A 21243-nucleotide genomic window follows, 5' to 3' on the forward strand; every position below is an offset into this window, starting at 1 on the left:
AGTGTATGTCACGGGGCCCGGTCTGCTGCGTATGGGTTACTCGATGGATGGACTGTGTAAGCGTGGATGTGGCCTGCCAGGTACCTTTCTTCATATCTTATGGGAGTGTTCGGAGGTTGTGCGATGCTGGAATGGTATCCACACCGTAATGGAGGAGGTCACGCACGTCGCTCTGTTGCCATAGGCTAGGAGGTGTTTGTTGAATGTCTGGGAACCGAATGATTATAATGCGGCACAGACGCAGTCGGTGACTCTGGGGTACATGGTGGCTAAGCGTAACATTGCACAGCTATGGGGCTCCCCGAGGCCGCCCACGATCGAGGTATGGAAGGAGAATATGGACTGGTGTATGTTTAGGGAAAAGACGGTGTATGTGGCGAGAGGCAAGCCAGGGAAATGGACTAAGGTATGGGGTCCATGGAATTTATATCGTGGACGTATCTGCACCCCGCCTCTGCCATTAGAGGTCGATATTGCTTTGTCCCCCTAGCCACGCATTCTGCGGGATGGTGTGAGGTGTGTTCCATGCTTTGTCTTCCCGTTGCCCCCCATTACCGCTTCCAGACAAGAACTGCGTTGTTCCCCGTCCTGGGAAGGGCACGCTGCTATTTTGGACTCTCATTGCCTTGAGTGTGTTTTATATTTAATAGAAAATGAAACTGTTTTTTCCGATTGCTCCTGGCCTATGGCCACAGCCTGTTACATGTGCTCACGAACTGCCGGGAGCTTTGCCTCTGGTTCATTTGAATGTGTGGCGTTGCACTGCAGGCCCTCGGGCTCTATAGCGGCCGGCCCTGGTGGTTGTAGGCCCTTGTCTGTATTTTATTGTGTACCTACAGTTTCTAATAAAAAATAAAAAATAAAAAAATAAAACGCGCTAGGGATATGAGTAAGGAAAAAATATGTACTCTCACCCATATATCATAGTCCTTCACCAAGTGTTTATAAAGAAACAGATATAGAAGGTATGAAGGAAAAGAAATCATTGGGGAGGGTTATAGCCACCAATTTGGTCACATCCATTGCAATTGTGCCAACATGTGATAAGCATATATCGCGTTTCCCACCATTACTGAAGATAGCAAAAGTTCATGACCGTTGGTTTGCATACATTAATCATTTTCCTCTTTCTGCACTTTCCACATGTTCAATAGCATGAAACCAGAAATTAGCAAGACCCTCATGCTCATTAATAAAATGTTCCGTCATAGGATATCTGGAGTCACGTTTGAGTATAGCCCTCCTATGCTCCTGAATCCTGATCTTTAAGCTACGTTTAGTGCTGCCTACGTAAATGGTTCCACAAGGGCATCCAATCACGTAGATAACGAACATAGTATTACAGTTGATGAAATTATAGATGTTATAGTTTCTAGAGCAATTATATGAGAAATTCTTAATTCTGTTGATCCCCAGTTCACACATGTCTCTGTGCTGTGGTTGCTTCGGAATCCAGATTGGGACAGGTCGAGGATGGCGTTCTCTTCAATGAATCATGTCAGTTTCCTGTTGACGGTTTTCTCTGCAACTTTGCCTGCGAAGGGGAGGAGCGAGATGGGGCGATAGTTCTTGAGGTCGGTGGGGTCAGCTGTGGGCTTCTTGAGCAGTGGTCTGACTTCTGCGCACTTCCAGTCGGCTGGGAAGGTGCCTGTTTTGAAGGTGGTGTTGATAGTGCATTGTAGTTCGGGTGCGATGGCGGCCGCGGCTCTGTGGTAGTTTGTTGACGTGTTTCTCCACTACTTTGGCAAAAGCAGGGAGAAGGGAGATTGTTCTAAAAATTAGTGGGAGTGTTGGGGTCCGCGTTTGTTTTCTTTAGGAGAGGCAAGATTTTCGCCTGCTTCCATATAGGTGGCATGACGCCCGTTACCAGCGAGGAGTTGAGTACCTTATTGACAGGCGCGTTTAAGGTAACCGCTAGTCCCGGTATCAGTTTAGCAGGGCACGCATCTGTAGGTGATCCAGACTTGAGACCCAAGAGATAAGTAAATGAGTCTTCAAGTTTTATGACAGGGATTTGTGACAGTGGCGGCCTTTGTGAGAGTACCCCAGAGGAGGAGGGTGGAAAGACGCATCCCACCTGAGAGTAAGGGGAGGATGTGACTTTTTCCACCTCCGTGGAAAATGACTGTTAGATTGTCTTTATTTTATCATGAAAGAAGCGGGCCACCTGCTTCGCCCAATCGGCTGATGGCGGTGCTTCTTTGTTCTCTGCTTTCGGGACCGTGAAAGATTTAACAATTTTAAAGATTTCCTTGCCTCTATTGTTAGTATTTGCAATTTTACTTTCCAAATAACTTATTTTGGCCGTCCTTGTCAGTTTGTAGTGTGCTTTCAGAGCTGCCTTCTAAATATTTCTGTCCTCTACAAGATACTCCCTACGCCATTTCCTTTCTAATCCTTTGCATTTACTTTTGCTGGTTATTAGAGATTCATCGAACCATGGTGCCCCAATGGCCAGTTCTCTTAGAGGTGCGTTAGGTCATTGGAGCAACTGCCTCAATGTTCGTCCTCAGCCAATCTTCTAAAGAGTGATCGTCCATTTCGGAATTGCCCACCAGACAGGGGGCAGAGGTGTTGAGTGCATGCTGAAGGGAAGGTAAATCTTTTTTATGGAGAGCTCTATAAGTGAGCTCTGACTTTGTCTCCAATGGTGGGTTGAGCTTCCCTATGACTGGTATCCGAAAGTTTACCAGGAAGTGGTCTGACCAAATTAGATGTATTGGAGGATACACCACCACCTGTAAGTCACAGAAAATTTGGTCTAAGGTGTGCCCAAATTTGTGGGTGGGGCCTCCGAATAGCATTAAGCTCAGAGTAGCATTAAGCTGGGCAGTGGCGACTCCAGTTATTTACATTGCATTCATATTTAAGAAGTGCTAAGCAAAAAGCTATTTTAGTCATACTTCGCACATTAAAAACTTAAATTGTATGATTTGTTTTGTTACTCCGGTCTTAATGTTATTGCTTTTTAAATTAGCATAACAATTGTATTATAAATATAATCTTATACACAATTTGTTTAATTATTTCTCTTTTTTAAATGCAATATATTGCAGGGGTTGCATTTTACAGGAGTAGTTTCTATTGTCATAACAGTTCATTCTAAGAGTTAAAACCCAGCCATCTACTACCTCCTGTGGGAGTGTATATTAGATTGGTATACTATATGCCCATTACACTGGCAAGTCTCACATTATTGCCACTAGTATAGATTTTTAGACTTTCTAGATTTTGTTTTTGTTGTTTGCCCCACCCTTCTGTGGCAGTTTTGTGCCTTCCCCCAGTTTGTTCCACAGTCAAACTTTGCAACAAAGCTAAGGGAATTGTATTCTCAAGACGTAATCTGACCATTAATTTACTCTACTGTTAATTATTACATGTAGTCTTAAAAAACAAATAATCACTGTTCGCTAACCACAAAAACTACTCAACTTGGTCACAAATTTACGCAACACGTCTATTTTAAAGCTGGAGAATACTTAAACGTGCGAGGATGAAACTTAAATATTACACATGTGCATTTGTTAAGAGACTATAACTAAGGCATTGTGAAATGGATACAGACTTTATACTGGCTAGAGCACTTGCTTTGCCCTTAAGCATGCAGCATGCAAGTAATTGACAGAAGTGCATTAGCAAGCTAAAAGAACAAGGTAATTACCTTTAGTAACACACTTTCTGGTAGAAACTATCTAGCAGCAGATTCCTTTTGAATATTTCCCAACCATCAGACTGGATCCGGAAACTATTCAGTGCTACTTTGGTGCGCCATCAGGTGGTGCCGTGTGGTTCCGCAATGAGACCGCTTTACTACGGAATATATGTGCTGGGCCCAAATAGGCCCGACCCATGCGCACTGACATCAGTTGTTTTCGAGGCTGTTTGCAACTCCAGACATAGAACCTCAAGAGGAAATTGGTTGTGATCAGTAAGCAGATTCCTAGAATTGGGATCTTATTAATGGATAGAGTCCAATCACAGAACGGGGAGGATGGGAGGGTCGGTGAGGAATCTGTGGTTAGATAGATTCTCTACCAGAACAAGTGTTACCGAAGGAAGTAACTTTTTCTTCTGATGGATTAATCTAGCCGCACATTCCACACATTTTGAATAGATACCAAGGCAGTATCAATTGGAGGCGTATATGCAAATGGTCTCAAACCAGAAAGTCCTGCAGGACCGAGCAGGCAAAGTGCCCCTCTCGTCGAACTTGACTGTCCAAACATAAGTGCTTTGTAAATGTATGGAGGAACGCCCACAAAGCTGCCTGGCATAGGTCTAAGATGGATACTCTGCGTGTTCATGCAGTGGTAGCAGCTTTGGGCCTGGTAGAATGAGCACACAGTTCTTCTGGATGATTCTTTGTCCAGTGCATAACAGATCTTAATGTGGAGTAAGATCCAGCAAGCTAGTTCTTTTCTGCACAGCTTTGCCTTTTTTCACTCCAACAAAGAGCTGATTGTCTAACTGCTGTTCTTTGGTATGATCAATATAGACGCTCATACCACTCTTGGGGTCCAAACGATGGGGTCTCCTCTTCCAAGGGTGAGGTGGCGCATAGAATGCCAGCAGGGTGATGGTTTGACCAAAGTGCAACAGGGTCACAGCTTTTGGCAGAAAGAATTCCTGAGTCTGCAGAAGCAGTTTGTCTGGGAAGAAGGTGGTATATGGTGGATTAACACAAAGAGCATGAAGCTCACTGACATACAGCCTTGATGGTAAGAAGCAGGAAGAGGCAACTGAGAAGCGGTTCAGACAGAGTACACATCAAGGAAATAAGTAGCAGATTAAGGTCCCAGTGGGGCATCACACAAGAGGGAAACATGTTGAAGCCTTTTCAAAAACTGCATTGCAACTGGTGACTTAAACAAAGAAGGCTGATCTGGCATCCGTAAAACGAATCATTAACCTCGTGCAAAGCAAACCCTTGTCGGACAAGAGACAAAACAAACGAGAACGTCAGATAATTTGACACAGAGGAGATCAATCAGGTGTGTACTGCACCAGACCACAAATTTGTCCTAATAGTCATATACAGTTTTCGTTGAGGGACGCCTTGCAGCCAAGATGACATCAACCCCCTCTGGAGGAAGGTTGATGGTTTTCATTTGTTGCCGCTCAATCTCCAAGTACAACAGTGGAGATTGCAAAGTCTTCAGTGCAAAACCCTGCCCTGCTGTTGCAACAGCAGGTTCTACCAAAGGGGAAGTCTGATCAGAGGACCAATGCTGAAGCCCAGGATTTCTGGGTACCAAACTCTTCGAGCCCAATCTGGAGCCAGTAGGATGATATGGGCCCGACCAGTCCTAATCTTCTTGAGAACTCGGGGTAGCAATGGTATAGGGGGAAAGGAAAGCAAGAGTCCAAAGTTCCACTCAAGGCGGAACAAGTCTCTGAGCGAGAGACGCCTTGGGAACTCCAACATGCACAGAAATTCTGACATTGCACATTCTCGGCGGTGGCAAACAGATCTAGCCAAGTTTCTCTCCATTCAAGAAGAGAATTCTCACCCCCTCGTATAAAACTGTCACTAGCGATCCTCTAGGCGACAACAGCTGAGCTCATCCACGCTGGCATGCAGAGATCCTGCCGGGTGGTTCACCAGCAGAAAAATGTATTGGCCTTTCAGCAACTTCCAGAGGCCCAAGGCCACTGGCATAGGGCATGTGACCCCACGCGGTCTGCATCTTGCAGCACCTGAACCAATCTCCTCTTGATGGACGGGAGGAAAGCTATTAGCACCTCAGCTCCAAAAGGCTGATAAGAAACTGGGGCTCTGCCAGAAACTAAAGTCCTTGGATCTCTCCCTCACACAGATTGCCACCCCAAACCTAGAAGCGATGTATAAGTCACCACGGTCAGCTCCGGGTGGGGAAGGGAGAGGAGTATGTCACTGACCCAATTGTGGTTCAGGAACCACCACTTCAGATCTTTTGCAGTCTCCTCCAAAATCTGAACATGGTTCAAGAGGTCCCCTTGACATTGTGCCCACTGGGACTTCAGATCCCACTACAGAGCCTGCATGTGCACCTGGCAAGCTCAACCAACAGAATGCAGGAGGACATCAGTCCCAGAAGACTGTGTCAACCTGACTGAAATCGAGGACAGAGGCTGGAAGATCAGGATCATAGTCTGAATGTCCTGGAAGACGAGTGTCTGAGAGGGAGTCAGGTGTGACTGTCATGTTTATAGTGAGCCCCAAAGAAAACAGGTTGCCCATAGTCTGGAGGTGGTTGATAACTGCCTGGGACGAGCCCCCCTTCAACAGCCAGTCATCAAGGCATGGCAAGACTGGAACGCTGACCTTCGAACGTGTGTTGCCACCACCGCCATCACTTTCGTGAACACCAGAGGGCTGCTGGTGAAACTACAGGGGAGCACACCAAACTGAAAATGCGCCTCTCCCACCATGAACCGCAGGCAAGCGCTGATGGGCTGGCATAACAGGAATATGAAAATAAGTGTCCTGCAGGTCCAACACTATCATCCAGTCTCCAGGGTCAATGGCAGACAATTTCTCCTTGTGGCTGACTCCAGAGCATGGGGCTCATGGTTCGATACCTGGAGCCGGTGGCAGCTCAGCTCAGCATCATGCGACTCTGGGAAATAGCTCACTTAATCTCCCCGACGGCCCCCAGCGCTTTGAGACCCTTTGTGGTGATTAGTTTGCGCTTTACAATAGCCGGAGGAAGGCGCTGAAAAGGTGCAGATCTAGAACAGGCTGAAGACCTCCGTCCTTCTTGGGCACCAGAAAGTAGAAGTAATAACCATAACCTACTTCTGGCACCGGCATCCTCTTAACAAACCCTTTGGCCAGAAGGGCTTGCACTTCCTGCCATAAAATGGGGAGATGGTCCTCCGTCAGTTATTGGGTGGACGGTGGAAGGTGTGGTGGGAATGAAAGAAGGGTAATGTGTCGCCTTTGTGAAAAAGTTGTAGGACCCACCTGTCTGACGTGATCACTTGCCAACCAGGATAGAAGTGGTGGATTCTGCCTCCCACCTTGCGGCTGTGATCCTGTAAGGGTGCACAAAGGAGGTTTGGCAGGTGGCATTGTGGGGGAAGGGTACTGAGTGGCACACGGACCTTGGCTGCAGGGGCAGTGGGCATGTCTGCAACTCCCGCAAAATGAGTCAGTCCTTTAAGGAGGCTGGACAGACTGGCGGCAAGAACCAACAAAAGGAGCATTGGGACTGGTGTAGTGAACGTCTATTGCCCTTGAAAGGTTTGAGGGCAGAGTCAGCCTCGTAAATGAACAGGCTAGCCCCGTCAACGGGCATGTACATCAGAAAGAACTGGACATCGCCAAAGAACTCGGGTGAATATAGCCACATGAATATTGCACGTTCAGTGGAATTGATGATGTTGAAGCCCCAATGAATTGTGAACTTGGCCGCATCACAACCATCATGAATCACCTTAGATAGTACTGCGTGAAGATCTTCCAACATACAAGGGATGACTTGTTCCACCGAATCCCAAAGGAAGTGACTATAATGGCCCAACCATCGGGAGGCGTTCACAGAAAGCAGGGCCAAAGTAGTGGACAAAAAGAGGCGCTTTTCAAATGACTCCACTCACATCAATTCCCTATCGGGGTAGTAGGAAAAATATTAGGATTGGCATGGCTGGTGGTCGCCAGCACTAAGATTCAAAGGGGAGGGGTGTTGGGACAAGAAAGCCAGGTCTCCTGGATCAGGACGATGGTGCCTGGCTATTTGTCCATTAACTGGCGGGCCAGAGCAGGGCTTGGCCCAAGTTTCCAAAAGGTTGTCCGTGACAGCCTAACTGAAAGTCAGGAAGGACTCATAAGAAGTCTGGCCTGGCTGAATGACCTCAGTAAGAACATTAGTCTTGACCTCTAGGGCGGGGAGCTGGAGATAAAGTACTTCAGCCACCCAGGGCATGATCATCACTTAGGACAGTTCTTCAGTGGCTGGTCTGGGAGAAGACTAAAGAGCTCTAAGGGGAGGTGTCTAGCCCACTAGCCTTCTGCAAGTTCTCATCCTGATAGGGCTGAGTGAACTCATCACCCAGGTCACAATTATTATCTGAGTCTGTCCGAAAAGGGAATGCAAAGAATGCTGCCTGCCTTGTGGTAACTCAAGAGCATAAATGAGCACCTCAGTTGTACTTGAAGTTGGACCGGTGTTGATTCGGCATTGGGGAGGACAATTTGGGTCATCTTTTCGGGTGGTGAGGTTGGCGTACCCGGGTCCCGCATGGTTTTGGACACTGGAGGTGGCGTTGAACAGGTGCCAGAGGCAAGAGTGACTCAGAAGGACAAGCTTGTGCCGAGGGCCAGAGGGAATCAGTAAGGAATCAAAGAGCCAGAGCATAGCTGTGCGGAAGCTTTTGATCTGGGGCAGTGTGGCTTAAGGTCCCGGAAACTCAGGTTGTGCCAGAACCAGTTGCGTAATCGCTCCAAAGTTGGATGACTTTGTGAGCATGCACAAGACGGCTGGCGTGGCCCATGCACTTGCTCAGAGGACTATGAGCGGTAAAAAAAAAGAGTGGAACTCCGCTTCAATTTCTTGTGTTTACCTGAAGACTTGAAGCACGACAAAGAACGACTCTGGTCCCACTCCATTGACTCTGGAAACTGGAGCGCGACCAGACCTTCAACACAGAACTTGGAGCTTTTCCCCGCTCTGGTTTTTCTTCTGCTTGGCGAAAAAGCTTTGCCTTGCACTCTCTGGTTCATCAATTTATGTGTTCGCAGGTCTTGAGGTCATGGCTTAACCTCAGACACCACAAGCACACCTGATTGGGATTCATCACAGACCTCTGTTTGCCACAGTCCCTAAAGTGTTCAAAACCTGTCGTTTTATGGGAGGACATCCATTGCACACAGTAGTAGAATTTGGAGATAAAATTGAGAAAGTGCCACTGAGAGACAAGAGGAAGCTCCAGTTCTGCATCTGGAGGCATTTAAAGAAAAGAATGGACTTAAGCATGAAGGAGCAGTAGCTATATAGGCCCCACAAGTAATTTCTGGTTCAGAATGGTGTCAGTGCAGAGCTGCAAGGCGCCATCTTCCGGCACTCAGACGTACTGCTGAAAAGTGTCCCGATCCAGTGTGATGCCTGGGAAATATTTATAAGGTGAGGAATCTGCAGCTAGAAGTTTCCATCAGAAATACTAAAAGAGGGACGCCATAAGACCATCCAGAACAGCTGATAAAATTTGAGCCACCATATGCCAAAGGGCATGGGAGTAAAGGCCAAAGAGCCACTTGCCATTTACTGATCTTAGAGCAAGGCTCGTGTCAGAGAAAATTCTCTACCTTAAAGTCTCGATTCTTTTGGACTCTTGATCGGGAGGCATGGTGGAAAAGGGATTGGCAATAATCCTTCTAGGGAATCCTTCAGCACCAGACTTTCCAGGATAGAATCGTCAGGTGCAGGCTGGTGGTGACGTGCCTAATAATGGGGGAACCTGAAAAGGATGTCAGCAAGTGCCTCATTAAAGAAAAACTCAGTTGGAGACTGTACAGGTTGCAACACCTCAGTTAAGACATTAGTCTAAACTCAGCAACCCTTTGCATCACAAAGCAAAAGAGGAACTTTCCTCTGTGGCAGGACCAAGGGGAGACATAAGGCTACTATCAGGCGAAGCGTGAAGCCCGCTAGCTACCTGAAATTCCTCATCCTAATTGTCCTAATTATAATGGGGAATGCGATAGACCTCTTCTTCATAGTTTTCTTCAGAATCCTTACCAAATAAGATGTGGAAAGTATGGGCCTACATCATGGTGAGGGCAAGGTATTAGAGTCAGATGGGTTTCCTAGAGATAGTGTGCGGGTGAGAGCTGGGTGCATCTTCAGGCGATGTTGTGGTAGGCTCATTTTGGAGTCAGCACAATGGGCTGTACATCCTCATCCGGCATCAATGCGAGCAGGACCAACACAGCAATGTCACTGTGGCAATAACTGGATTCTGTGCTGAACCAAAAACAGGTCGCAGGGATACAAACGGCAGACTCACCATCAGCAGAATGACTAAAGACCCCTGCAGATCTTTGGGACCCAAAGGCACGCCTAGAGAGAGAGACAGTAAAGTGCAGAAAATACACAACACAGCATCGCTGAAGGCTTCTTCTTGCTGCAATGTTGTCAAAGGTCAAGGAAATTCACGGCAAACTCCGAATCAGCACCAATGGAGACTGGGAGCGAGACAAAGGAACATTGATGCCCTCACATCCTCTCTGGATTCCGAGAGTGGCAGAAAGGAGTCATTTCCCGCTTAGACATCTTGTGTTTCTTTCTTGACCTTGAAGATGACTGGTTGCGGGAACGACTTTAAGAGGAGGGACGGGACTATTCCTTCAACTTCAATCGGTCATGGCGCAGTCTCCTTATGTTTGGCTACTTAAGAATTTGGCTTCTCATTCCCACATAGATTTTGAGTTCATATTGGAGCAGTTGCCGCAAAATGAGTCAAGGCAGGACCCCAGGCAGCACAAATATACTTTATGAGGGTCAGTCACACATCTGTTTGTGATAGTCCCTACAGGGTTTAAACCGTATGGTCTTAGGGTGCGACATTTCCCTTGCACACTGGATGAAATTTAATTTTAAAAATCTGGCCAAAGACCAGGGAGGAGCTCTGGATCCCTGCCTGAAGGCATGGAAAGAAAGGGATTGACGTCACCACGCGTCGGTGGCACTTATATGGGTTCTGCTCATCACTTCCAGAGCGGAACAAAATTGGTGGGGAACAATACAACACAACCTAGCAATGCTCAGGAAAATTGTTCTAAAAGTTTCCATACCCAGTCTGATACTTGGAGATTATTCACACCTTGTGGAATCCACATTTAGATGTATCCATCAAAAATCAAGGATTCACCCGAGTAGCATAAGTACAAGAACAGCAAACAATAATGGAATCTGGTGCACCTTATCACCATTTTATAGTTTAAGCCTTGCAAATAAGACACAATAAATGGAGTAAACTTTGACAGCATTTTATTGATCTCAACTTTTTAAAGTTGTTAAAAATGGATCTGAAATACTTTCATAAAGTATCAAAATGAAATATGTAGAGCTGCACGGCAATAGTTATCCTCTTGTAATGTTTCGCATTACAACTTCAAAACTTTAATGACTAAATTGCAGTGCTCCTTTGTTATGAAGTTTCAAAAAACAACTATACAGACACAATTTAAATAACTGACAAAAACACACTCAGTCTTGGACTGAGTTTGTAAGGACTATACATTGCCTACCCAGACAAACGGGCACATGGCATGTTGTTTAACTTAAACATATACATATTTATATATACATTAAAAAACGTCATTTCATTTATGCCCCTTTATACCAAAGTTCCTATACAAATTTGAAAAATGTATCAATATCCATCCCATCCTTTCTTGTGACAAACATCTTTGGTAAGTAGGGCCTACTCAAAAACATTCTGGAAGGTGAAACCTGTTATTACACACAATTAAGTCAAATTTAGAAAGTTAAAAAACATTAGCAAAAATATGTACACAATGTACATTGTTTGATAAGATTATGGTTGCACATATAGGGCAGGTTAAAAGACAACTTATTGAAGGGTCTCATTGTAGGAAAATAGCCACTTCTTCAGTGAAGTTCTTTTCTATTATGGTAAAAAGAAATTCAGGTTATTACTGTTATGAAGTTGCTAATCTTAAAATGAAAATGAAGTAACTTGAGAAGTCTAACGGACGATATTGAACTGCACCAACTCGTAAGCAGCCCTCCTACATTGCACACATATAATAGTTCACTTTTTTACTTCAACCAGGATGCAAACTTCAGAGAACTTTACCAAGGTGCAAATTCATATATAATAATGTGAACAGTAATGGAAAAAGAAAAGTAACGTTTACATTGAGGTACAACCGGAGACATCTTATGAGTCCAGGTTAACTCAAAATCAGCACCAAATTCCAAACAGGCAGTGAGTTTTGTTAAACTTACAAACATTTTTACACATATGCAGAAGTTCTGCACAAAATCCTACTTACATATACAAAGAGAAAGAATTGTATAACGAGTATCTGAATAGTCTTTAGGGAGTTATTGTCTGGCATATTCAGTAAGCAAGCCTTTGACATTAGACAAGAACAGATATGGTGCAGTCAGTGAACACTAGCATGAGCCTTCATACGTTTTTAAATTGTCGGCGATGACGGCAAAATACACATGCATGTCTTTCACCTATCAGCCTACAAGTGTAAGAGCAACTACCCTGGATTTCAGATGGTTTAGACTGCTTGATCTAGATCTCAGAGAAAAACCTGGCCCATGATATTTTCTACCCTTCATAAGTAGTCCGAAGAAAGGCACCTTTCTAGAACCTTCCCCTTCGCTTCTTGGGTCACAGGAGATCACTCAACTATGCAAGTCTCCTTGCAGAAGCTCTCAATGTCACACTTCACTGCAAGAAAAACTTACCAAAGATCTTTTTCTGTGAGCCACCTCTTCATTTGCACAATTTGGAAGAAGCAGAGAAGTTCATAGACTTCCTTGATGACTTACAAAAATAGTTGACTGCTGTCCGCGAGGGGCTTAGCTCAGATAGAAAGATACACTTTCCGAGAAGCATTTCACTCTGGAAACATGTATTATGACTTATTGGTATCACGAGGGGCAAAGATAAGTGGACTGTAGAATGAATGTAGAACAGTCTGATAACCAGCAGGTGTTTTGGTGGGCTTGGTCCAGGTTTCCATTTTCTTTTTTTGATCAAGACCAGTGCTTTGAAAAAGGTGCTAGATACTGCACCCATATCAGGAGCCATACTCAATTATTAAGACGTGGGGGAGGTTACACTTAAGTACATTAGAATACTAAGGTTCAAAACAAGACTTTTGGACTGATGCAAGTATCATAAATGTTATACATTTAATATGGAGATTAAGTCATAGAAGATAAGTCATTAGAATATATGCAAAGAAGGCAGGGGCACAAGACATCTAAAATAATTTTAGTTGATTAACATCTTCAAAATGACAGATTTTTTTTTATTTTAAGTAATGCAACATTCCGCCATCAGTGGAAAATTAATTCAGAGTCCTCTTGTGTGGAGAGTAACTCAATAGGAATGTAAGAATTTTAACTGTGAAATTTAGAGTAGCTGGTGGATTGGCTTTACAGGTGCTCCATTTCCTAATTAAACCTAATACGAAAGAACCCACATTTTATCGATTTATATCCTTGTCTGGTTCATGAATTCCAACTGTAACCTTCACCCACATCCAAATGTAGACTGCTGATTTAGAAATGGAAACCAATCAGCTTATTTGTAGCCCATCACATTCACAATTTAACAGAAGCCAAATGTTGTACCACTTGTCGGAGTAACTGAATTTAGAAACTAGACAAAAGAATCCAAAGAAAAAAGTAGGAGATGCACAATTAGCAAGTCATGTATGTCAATTAGTAAGGTTGTGATTCGCACTAGAAAATCAATAAAAGAACGTGGAACGTGGAACCAGGCTCTGTGTTAATTCAGTATTAGAAAGCAAGTCCTGCCCAATTTGTGGAACAGAAAATCCAAAAGCAAAACCTGGGATGGCAAGACTGCATCTGCATATTTCAAGGAGCTGTCTGGACTCAGGAAAACACTGATCAACAATTTGAAGAGAGTATACAAGTGTGCTTCCATTACTTCTTAAAATCAAGCAAACCGTACCAGCAAGTCTGACAAAAAAGAGTCCGGTGAATCGTGGTAGTGTGGACAAGAGACTTCCAAATCAATTTGAAGGTGACTGAAATGCATAGGATCAGCTGAGACACTAAGGGAAGCGTCATGTGTCTGACAAGTATGGCCACCACTGTCTTTGCCTCGACAAATTAGACAGCATCAAGCAAAAATCGTTCATGCAGGTTTCTGTTTGCCGTTGTAACCTTTCAAAATGAGGGCCACCTTATTTTAACTACAGCTTTCAACGATTGCAGTGGTGCTAAACAGCCCTTTTTTCTTGACTATCTTAATGATGGTTGTATTGTTTTGTCCTGCTAGACGACACAGTTGGGCAGAAATATATGATTTAACACAATCATGAGTTCCAGTGTCCACCTAATCCCCAAACCCTATGTACTCAGACTAGCTTGGAAAAAACTCCCCTGCTCTAAAGGATTCCAACTTTCTCAGTAAGGGCACATGTCCAAGCAGTTCTCTTAAACTGGCCTGGTGGGATGCTTTAAGCATCTGAACAAAGGCTAGAATGTAACAGTCATTTATTAGGTGAATATTTCGAACGAGCTGGATACGCTGACTTGTCACAGTTCTGACCAGTCAATCTCCCAAGCAGAGATCAGAACATGCTGCATGCCTACGCTCTCTTTGGCTAAGCTATGGTGGCAATGATTAGGTCAATGTTCGAACCTAAAGGGTCGTGGTTTAGAAATACTGGCATGAAAACACATGTTGATAAGATGAATGTATCAGTTTACTAGGTATGCTTTCCTCTACTTCACATTCTGTTGATCAGTGTTTCAGAGTATGTTGGCCAGAGATTAACCAAAAGCACTGCCAGCAGACACAGCTAATAAAATGGAGAATTAACATTTTTGTGCAAAAGACCTTCGGTGTTATCACCAGTCATAAAAAAAAAAAATCTGGGAAAATGTTCTACTGCCTAAATTGAGAAAATAAAACGTGTGACAGCACGGCATGTATTCAAAATAAATCAAATATAACTTTTAATCTCTTGCTACTGCACAGGAAAACTGGCTGTAGTAAACTGGGCATGAACACCTACTAACAAGAAGAAAACCTTCAATATAATGAATAAACTTAAAACTATGAAGGAATCCCTAACTGGTGCAGTAGTTTAGATACTCAAAATCACTTGTAACAACAGCAGAAGTTACATTGTGTCCATGCTTACGGCTCTGAATTCATTAGGGTTGGCTCTAGCTAGAAAAATGTCACTTATTTATCTTCAGTCCAACAAACAGGAGGACCTCTGAAAAACAACTCCGTATAAAAAAAGTATCCAAGGAAAAATACCTTCAAAATGTGCAGACAACATACAATCAAACTATGGACATCTCATAGGCAGATGTGGTGTCACCCATATCATGAACACATTCATGTCAATGTAACTCATGCCACACTTTAAGAGAATCAATTTCCTCTTATGTTTAACAGGAAATGATCCACTCTTGTGTCAAAATTGGAACAAAAAAAGCAAAACCCAAGTAAAAACTTAACTTTGAACTCTGGCCTACTGCAGCTAAGGTTATAAAAAATAAACTTTTTTTTATTACATTTGCAAAATATGTACTACTTGTTCCGCTACTGGGACCCAACTGTAAAGTTGCAGGAGCCGACGATGCCAGTTGTGGGAGGTTTCTGAGGAGGTTTTCTTTGTGTAACACTGCCTTGTTGGAACGCTGGCCCATTAGTCTTAGATGAACAGTCTGCAATGAAAATATAGGACTTAAACTTCACTGGGGTGTGCATTCGGGACCCTGAGCCATGTCAAAAAATCCTTCAATGTCTTGTTAGCTCAATGTTATGCTGACGTTTGCGATGGACTGCTCTCTATGCCCTCCTCGGTGCTGCTGTCCACATCTTGATCCATTGCAGTCTCTTCATCGGCAATACGCTGGCTGGTAAAGTTATTGAGCTCCAACAGTCCACTTGGTTCCACCACCACGTTGGAGTTGGAGTGGCAAGGGATGGAATACTGAGGGATGGTCTGGAAAAAAAACAGATTTGCATATTTATCTCAGACGCACAAGGATTGGGTGTGTACTAAAGAGCACTGCATGCTATAAGCACTGTCTAGAGATCAGAGAAAGCAATAGAAAGTGGTATTTGCCCTTTGAGTTCAACAATGAAGCCGTATATTTATGTAAAGTAACCTATGTTCACCTTACATTCCCTAAGAGGCAAATAACTCATCCTATTCGACTTTTTTTAAATACACATTTCAAATAGAGCAAAAAATTGAAAAAACTAAATCGGAGACAGTGTAATTACCGTAAAGCGTGGGGGGAGGTGAGAAGTTGCAGCAGGGAGTGGACGGGTTAGACAGCAGTCATGATTCAATGTTAGGATTTTGTTAGAGATTTTTAATTTAACTTGGCTTCAATGAAAGCTTTTCAGTGAAATGCAACTGATGGTAATGTACTTTGATGAATTTACTTAGGGTGGAGAAAAAGCAGTTAAAAGTAATTCGGTTTCCGAAGAGGAGGCTGGCAAACCATTGGAAGCCCGAGTACTCGGCTCCGCTTCCACTTCCAAGCCTCACACACCTTATGTTAGGTTGTTACTACTACAATGGAACGATACAAAAACGAATAGACAATTACAGGGTTAGCCACCATTCCTTGATTTTACACCTACTGCCAGATGTATTAAGAGACGGGTTACAAATTGCATCAACGTTTCACGATGGTCGCTTATTTTGCAACATAACCTATGTATTACTGCATCACAACTTTTCCAATGGGGGGGGGGGAAAGGGAGACTCACAGAACGACCTGCCTAATTAGTATTAATTAGGCACCACGCTGTGGTTCGCTACATACACATGCATAGTGCACTGCTAGGAACAGCAAACCACCAACCCTGCACTTGCATGCCAAAACAGGAAACTTAATTTTTTTCCTCTAAAGAAGCCAGAGTTCCTTGAAGAAACACGCGTTGCTTTTAAATAAAATAAAAAAAAGTTCCAGACTTGAAAAACTTAAGGAGGAAGAGATCACCCAGCACAAATCCATTTAATTAAATTCAGGGGGATTTATTTAGCACATGGCTACGCGACGGCTTTTCCTGCTCTGGGAAGGTTAAGCTCAGATGAGGAGTTCTAATTAAATAGGTGTGTTTTCAGTTGTTTTCCAAAGCTGAGAAGGTTGTTATTTGATCTGAGGGAGGGAGGCAGAGCCTTCCGAAGCTTTGGGGCAATAAAAGCAGAGGAACGCCCTTCACATCTGACCTTTTTCACCCCATGGATACAGAGCTGGTGCAGGTTGGTTGATCTGAGTGCTCTATTTGGCTGATAAGGACTAATCGGTTGGTGGAGTATGCGAGGGCCGGCCTTGTTTTTTGCACGAGGGCTCATACACAATACTTAATCCTCTTGCGGATGGATAGCCAGTGCATAGCGATGAGTGCTGTGAAGGCAGACAGACTTGGGAATACCCAAAAAGGATATGGGCAACAGTGGTCAGAGTTACCTGTAGGTTCTTAATGACTGACAGTGGACTCCATAGGAAAAGGGAATTCCCGTAATCAAGGCGAGATAAGATCAGGCCTTGAACCACCACTCTCCCAACTGTGACAGGAAGCCATTTAAAAGCCTTTCTGAGAGCTTGCAGTAGGCCAAAGCAGCTGGAGGATAGCTTCTTGGCCTGGGCACCCATGGTGAGTTTGCTATCAAGTATAACTCTCAGGCTCTTTTCTTCAGCCTTGGGAGGTGGGCAATCACCCAAGGTGGGGCCAGCTGGGTTGGTCCCAGAGAGATGAGTAAATACCAACCCTCCCAACCTCCATTTGGTCACTGTTGAGATTTAAACCGCTCGCAGCCCTCCGGTCAGCAACTTACTGTGAACATGCACTAAGTTGTTGTGAGAATATTGCTGTATTTGGAGTTAATGAAACAGGTCATCAGCATAAAACACTGTGGAGAAATCCAAGGAGCAGATTATGTTTGATAGAGGACGGTACAGGTTAAACAGCGTCGGGCTCAGTGAGGAGCCTTAAGGAACGCTGCCTATCCCCTTTGAAGCCTATTTATTTTGTACAATGTGCATAACATGTTTTATATACCTTCCCATCCCGATTCTGCCTTGCCATGCTTTTCACCTTAATTACAGAATGTTACATTGTATACCCTTTAAAAGCCACATATGACTACCAAACGACCTCTCTAATCCTGAGTTGGCACGTGCCTACTTGCAATCTATGTTCAGCCAACAACAACCTCCAAGGTACAACCAAACCTCCATGTGCACCAACATTTAGGTTCTGTTCCTTTCAGTAACTGGGGCAACTAAACGGGAACACTTCTTCCAGAAGAGTACTGCCACATTAAAAAGAGTGCTGCTCAAAAAGGTTTTTAGGAGGAAAGAGACGGAGTAGGAAATATTTTTTAAATGGACATACAAGCATATTGCAGAGAATATGTTCTTGATGTCTCCAATCAACTCAAAGAGTGATGTCCTCAAAAACAGGTAGAGGATTGCAAACTATGTAGTCCATTGTATAACCAATAGACTTAATTGCTGTATAGGCCAATGCAGTGCATTTTTTTTTTTAAATGTGGGTCGTAAAAGACCTATTTTTTAAATTAAAATAAAATCGGGCTCAAGTGCTGTATTGATCTGTTTTCATGTCACACCTCCCCAAAAGTATGTAGAACAAAATGCACTACTACTTCTATAAAAAATTATTTGGCAACCTAAACCCAGAGAGTCTGATATGACTGCATGACATCTATGCGAAACCCGGGATTTCTTTTGACAATGATTATATATTAGACAGTGTGCTCCCACCCTTTTGTATGTTATTAGGCTCCTCCTGGTGCTGTGGCTGACGAGTCATGGCATTGCACCTGAAGGAGTGGAAGCTGACCTGAGAAACAGTAAGCAGCATATCAAGCACCCCAAAACCTATAGGGCCACTTCTGCTGACGAACAGCAACTACCAATTAAGAATATAGTGGGAGGATTCTTTTTGAGATAACATGCAATCCAAGGATGCAACACTGTTGACAGATACAACATAATCTGCATAGGTTGCACTGTATTGTAGCATCTGTATAGCCATTACTAACAATATTTGGGTGCTGAAACAGTTCTCCACCCGGATACTATACTACACAATGCGAGTGTGTGGTTGGAAGTGCGTTGTCTTTGCCTAGAGCCTATGTGGGCAGTGCTTTCCTGTAGTTCGTGATGACCACTGAGGTGGGGGTTATCATGTTATGGGATGCGGCATTTGGTGGTGTTATGGATGAAGAAGTGTAAGAGGAAGGCATTTTTAGTGTTTGTGATATGTTGGCAGCTCTGAAGGGCCCGTTATTGTGTTGGTAGATTTTCTTTATTTCAAATCCCATTTCTGTGGCTGGTTGTGGCAGAAGGTCAGCCACTTGGTGATCTTACATATCTGGGGGAGTTAGCAGGTGCAGAAAAGGAGAGCGTAGGAATCCAATAGCTGCCCCCAAAGGATTGCATTACAATTCTTTATATGATTGATGCTGTGACAAGTCAACCAAGGAGATTTGCCAAAATGCACTGTCTTACAAGGAAAATGTTTCTTACTCTATAAGCATATGTTCGTGGCACATAGTGTGTAGATTCACACGCTGTGCATAATCCTGCTATCTAGTGTTGGGCTCAGACGTGTGCAACTTGTTTTTCTTCGAAGAACTATTTCAGGCATATGATATCGTGATTCCACTGGTAATACGCAGGGTCATCAGCTCCAATATTAAATTGATTCCCCGCACGGTGGGTGAGGACGTGAATGGAGCGTAGAAATACAGAATGAAATTACCATGCAAGAAATACAAAAAGAAGAGGCTTAGCAACGACCAAAGGCTTCCGCGGAGGAGGCTGTTCACATGTGAATTCACAAGCACTACATGCCACGGAACAGGTGCTTGCAGGGTAACATTTTCAATTTGTGGCATGTGTAGCTGTAGATACTCATGCTGTGCATAGTCTGTAAAGCAGTCCTCTAAGTGGTGGCTAGCCAGAGTATTATGCAAAGGACTGAAAGAGATATTGAGTATACAGCTTGGCCAACACTAGCATGTTTGCCTGCTATGACATCCACCCAGTAGTGTTTGGTGAAAGTGCATGGAATGGATCAGGTAGATGTTTTGCAGATGTCAGTTATTAGGATTTTGCCCAAGAAAGCCACAGAGGCTCCCATCTTACGAGTGGAGTGGGGCCTCGGAGGCATAGGTAAAGAGCTCTCAGCTTTAGCTTAACATGCCTGGATACATTTGACCAGCCAACGTGCGATTCCGGCTTTGAAGAAAGCATGAACTTTATGCGGGCTTCAGAAAGAGACTGGGAGTTGTTGCATCTTGCGGAAAGAGCTTGTGCGCTCCATGTAATACACGAGGGCCCTTTTTACATCTAGTGTGTAGAGAACCCTCTCTGCCAAGGTTTCTGGATGTGGAAAGAGCATGAGGAGCTTGAACGCCTGATTAAGGTGGAAAGAAGAGACCACCTTGGGGAGAACTTTGAAGTTTGTCCTAAGGCCTGCCCTAGCTGCATTAACTTGGAAGAAGGTGCCTGGAGTTCAGTGACACGCCTGAGGGAGATGATGGCTCCTAGGAAGGCTACCTTCCAAGGCACATATTGTAAAGGGCAGGAGTGAAGTAGTTTGAACGTCTGATAAAGAGTATATTAAGATTCCACAAGGCGCCCTGGGGGGAAAATACTCTTTCTAGTCTCTCCACGGAGGCCTTAGTGACTGGAACTTTAAAGAGTGAGCTGTGTTCTCTGTTACTAAGACAGGAAGCAACGGTGGCCAAGTGAAGTCTAATAAAAGTATAGGCAAGGCCTACCTTTTGTTGTGAAGCAAGTAAAACAATATCTTGAACTGCTGCCACAAGTGGGTTAATAGTCCTGAGAGTGCAGTAGTGGACAAAACGTTTTCAGTTAGTTGCATAGCAGGCTCTTGTTGTAGATCTACGTGCTTACTTGAGAGTAATCATACCCTCCGGAGGTAAGCTGAGGTAACCAAATAATTTTAAGTCCTAGATCGCAAGATTTAGCTGCTTGGGGTTCGGGTGCCAGTTGGGCAGCTTTTTGTGAGGTACCAAGGAGACGTCGTGAAGAGTGGTGAACCAGGGCCTTCTTGGCCCAAGTGGGCGCCACTAAGATGAGAGTTACGAACGTTTGCTGAAGCCTCCAAACCAAGAACAGAAGAAGTGGGAGAGGCAAACAAGCATAGGCAAATATCCCTTCATCCACAATGCACTGCTGATGAACTGTGGATGTGGATTCCTAGAGACTAAGCTTGGGAATATTTAGTTTTTGGCAATGGCAAAGAGGTCTACTTCAAGCAACCCCCACCGCTGGAAATACAGGAGGAGGACTCACAAGTGGAGTTCCAGCTCGTGGAATTATTGCTGCATACTGCTTAGCAGGTCTGCAAGGTCGTTGTTCACTCCAGGCATGTATTCTGCTAGGAGACAACTCTGTGATGGATCGCCCATCACCAAATGCTCTGAGGTAACGCAGCCAGGTGTGATGAAGGAGTTCAGCACTACTTCCATAAATAGCACATGGT

General features: G+C 44.1%; 1 protein-coding gene across 7 annotated transcripts in view; it reads right to left on the reverse strand.

The window, feature by feature from the left end:
* Positions 1 to 10953: 10953 nt before the first annotated feature.
* The window catches only part of EMSY (EMSY transcriptional repressor, BRCA2 interacting), a 402733-nt gene continuing 392443 nt past the window's right edge, over positions 10954 to 21243 (reverse strand). For 3 of the 7 annotated variants that reach the window (XM_085623276.1, XM_085623275.1, XM_085623272.1), the window contains one exon: positions 14010 to 15688. In XM_085623276.1, the coding sequence (XP_085479402.1) occupies positions 15503 to 15688 (186 nt within the window). In that variant the 3' untranslated portion in view covers positions 14010 to 15502. Of the gene's footprint in view, positions 15689 to 21243 lie in introns of all 7 variants that reach the window. The other 4 variants (XM_085623279.1, XM_085623277.1, XM_085623273.1 and 1 more) reach the window with 3 other exon arrangements.

This window comes from Triturus cristatus, chromosome 8 (assembly GCF_964204655.1).
Source record: "Triturus cristatus chromosome 8, aTriCri1.1, whole genome shotgun sequence".
Taxonomy (NCBI): Eukaryota; Metazoa; Chordata; class Amphibia; order Caudata; family Salamandridae; genus Triturus; species Triturus cristatus.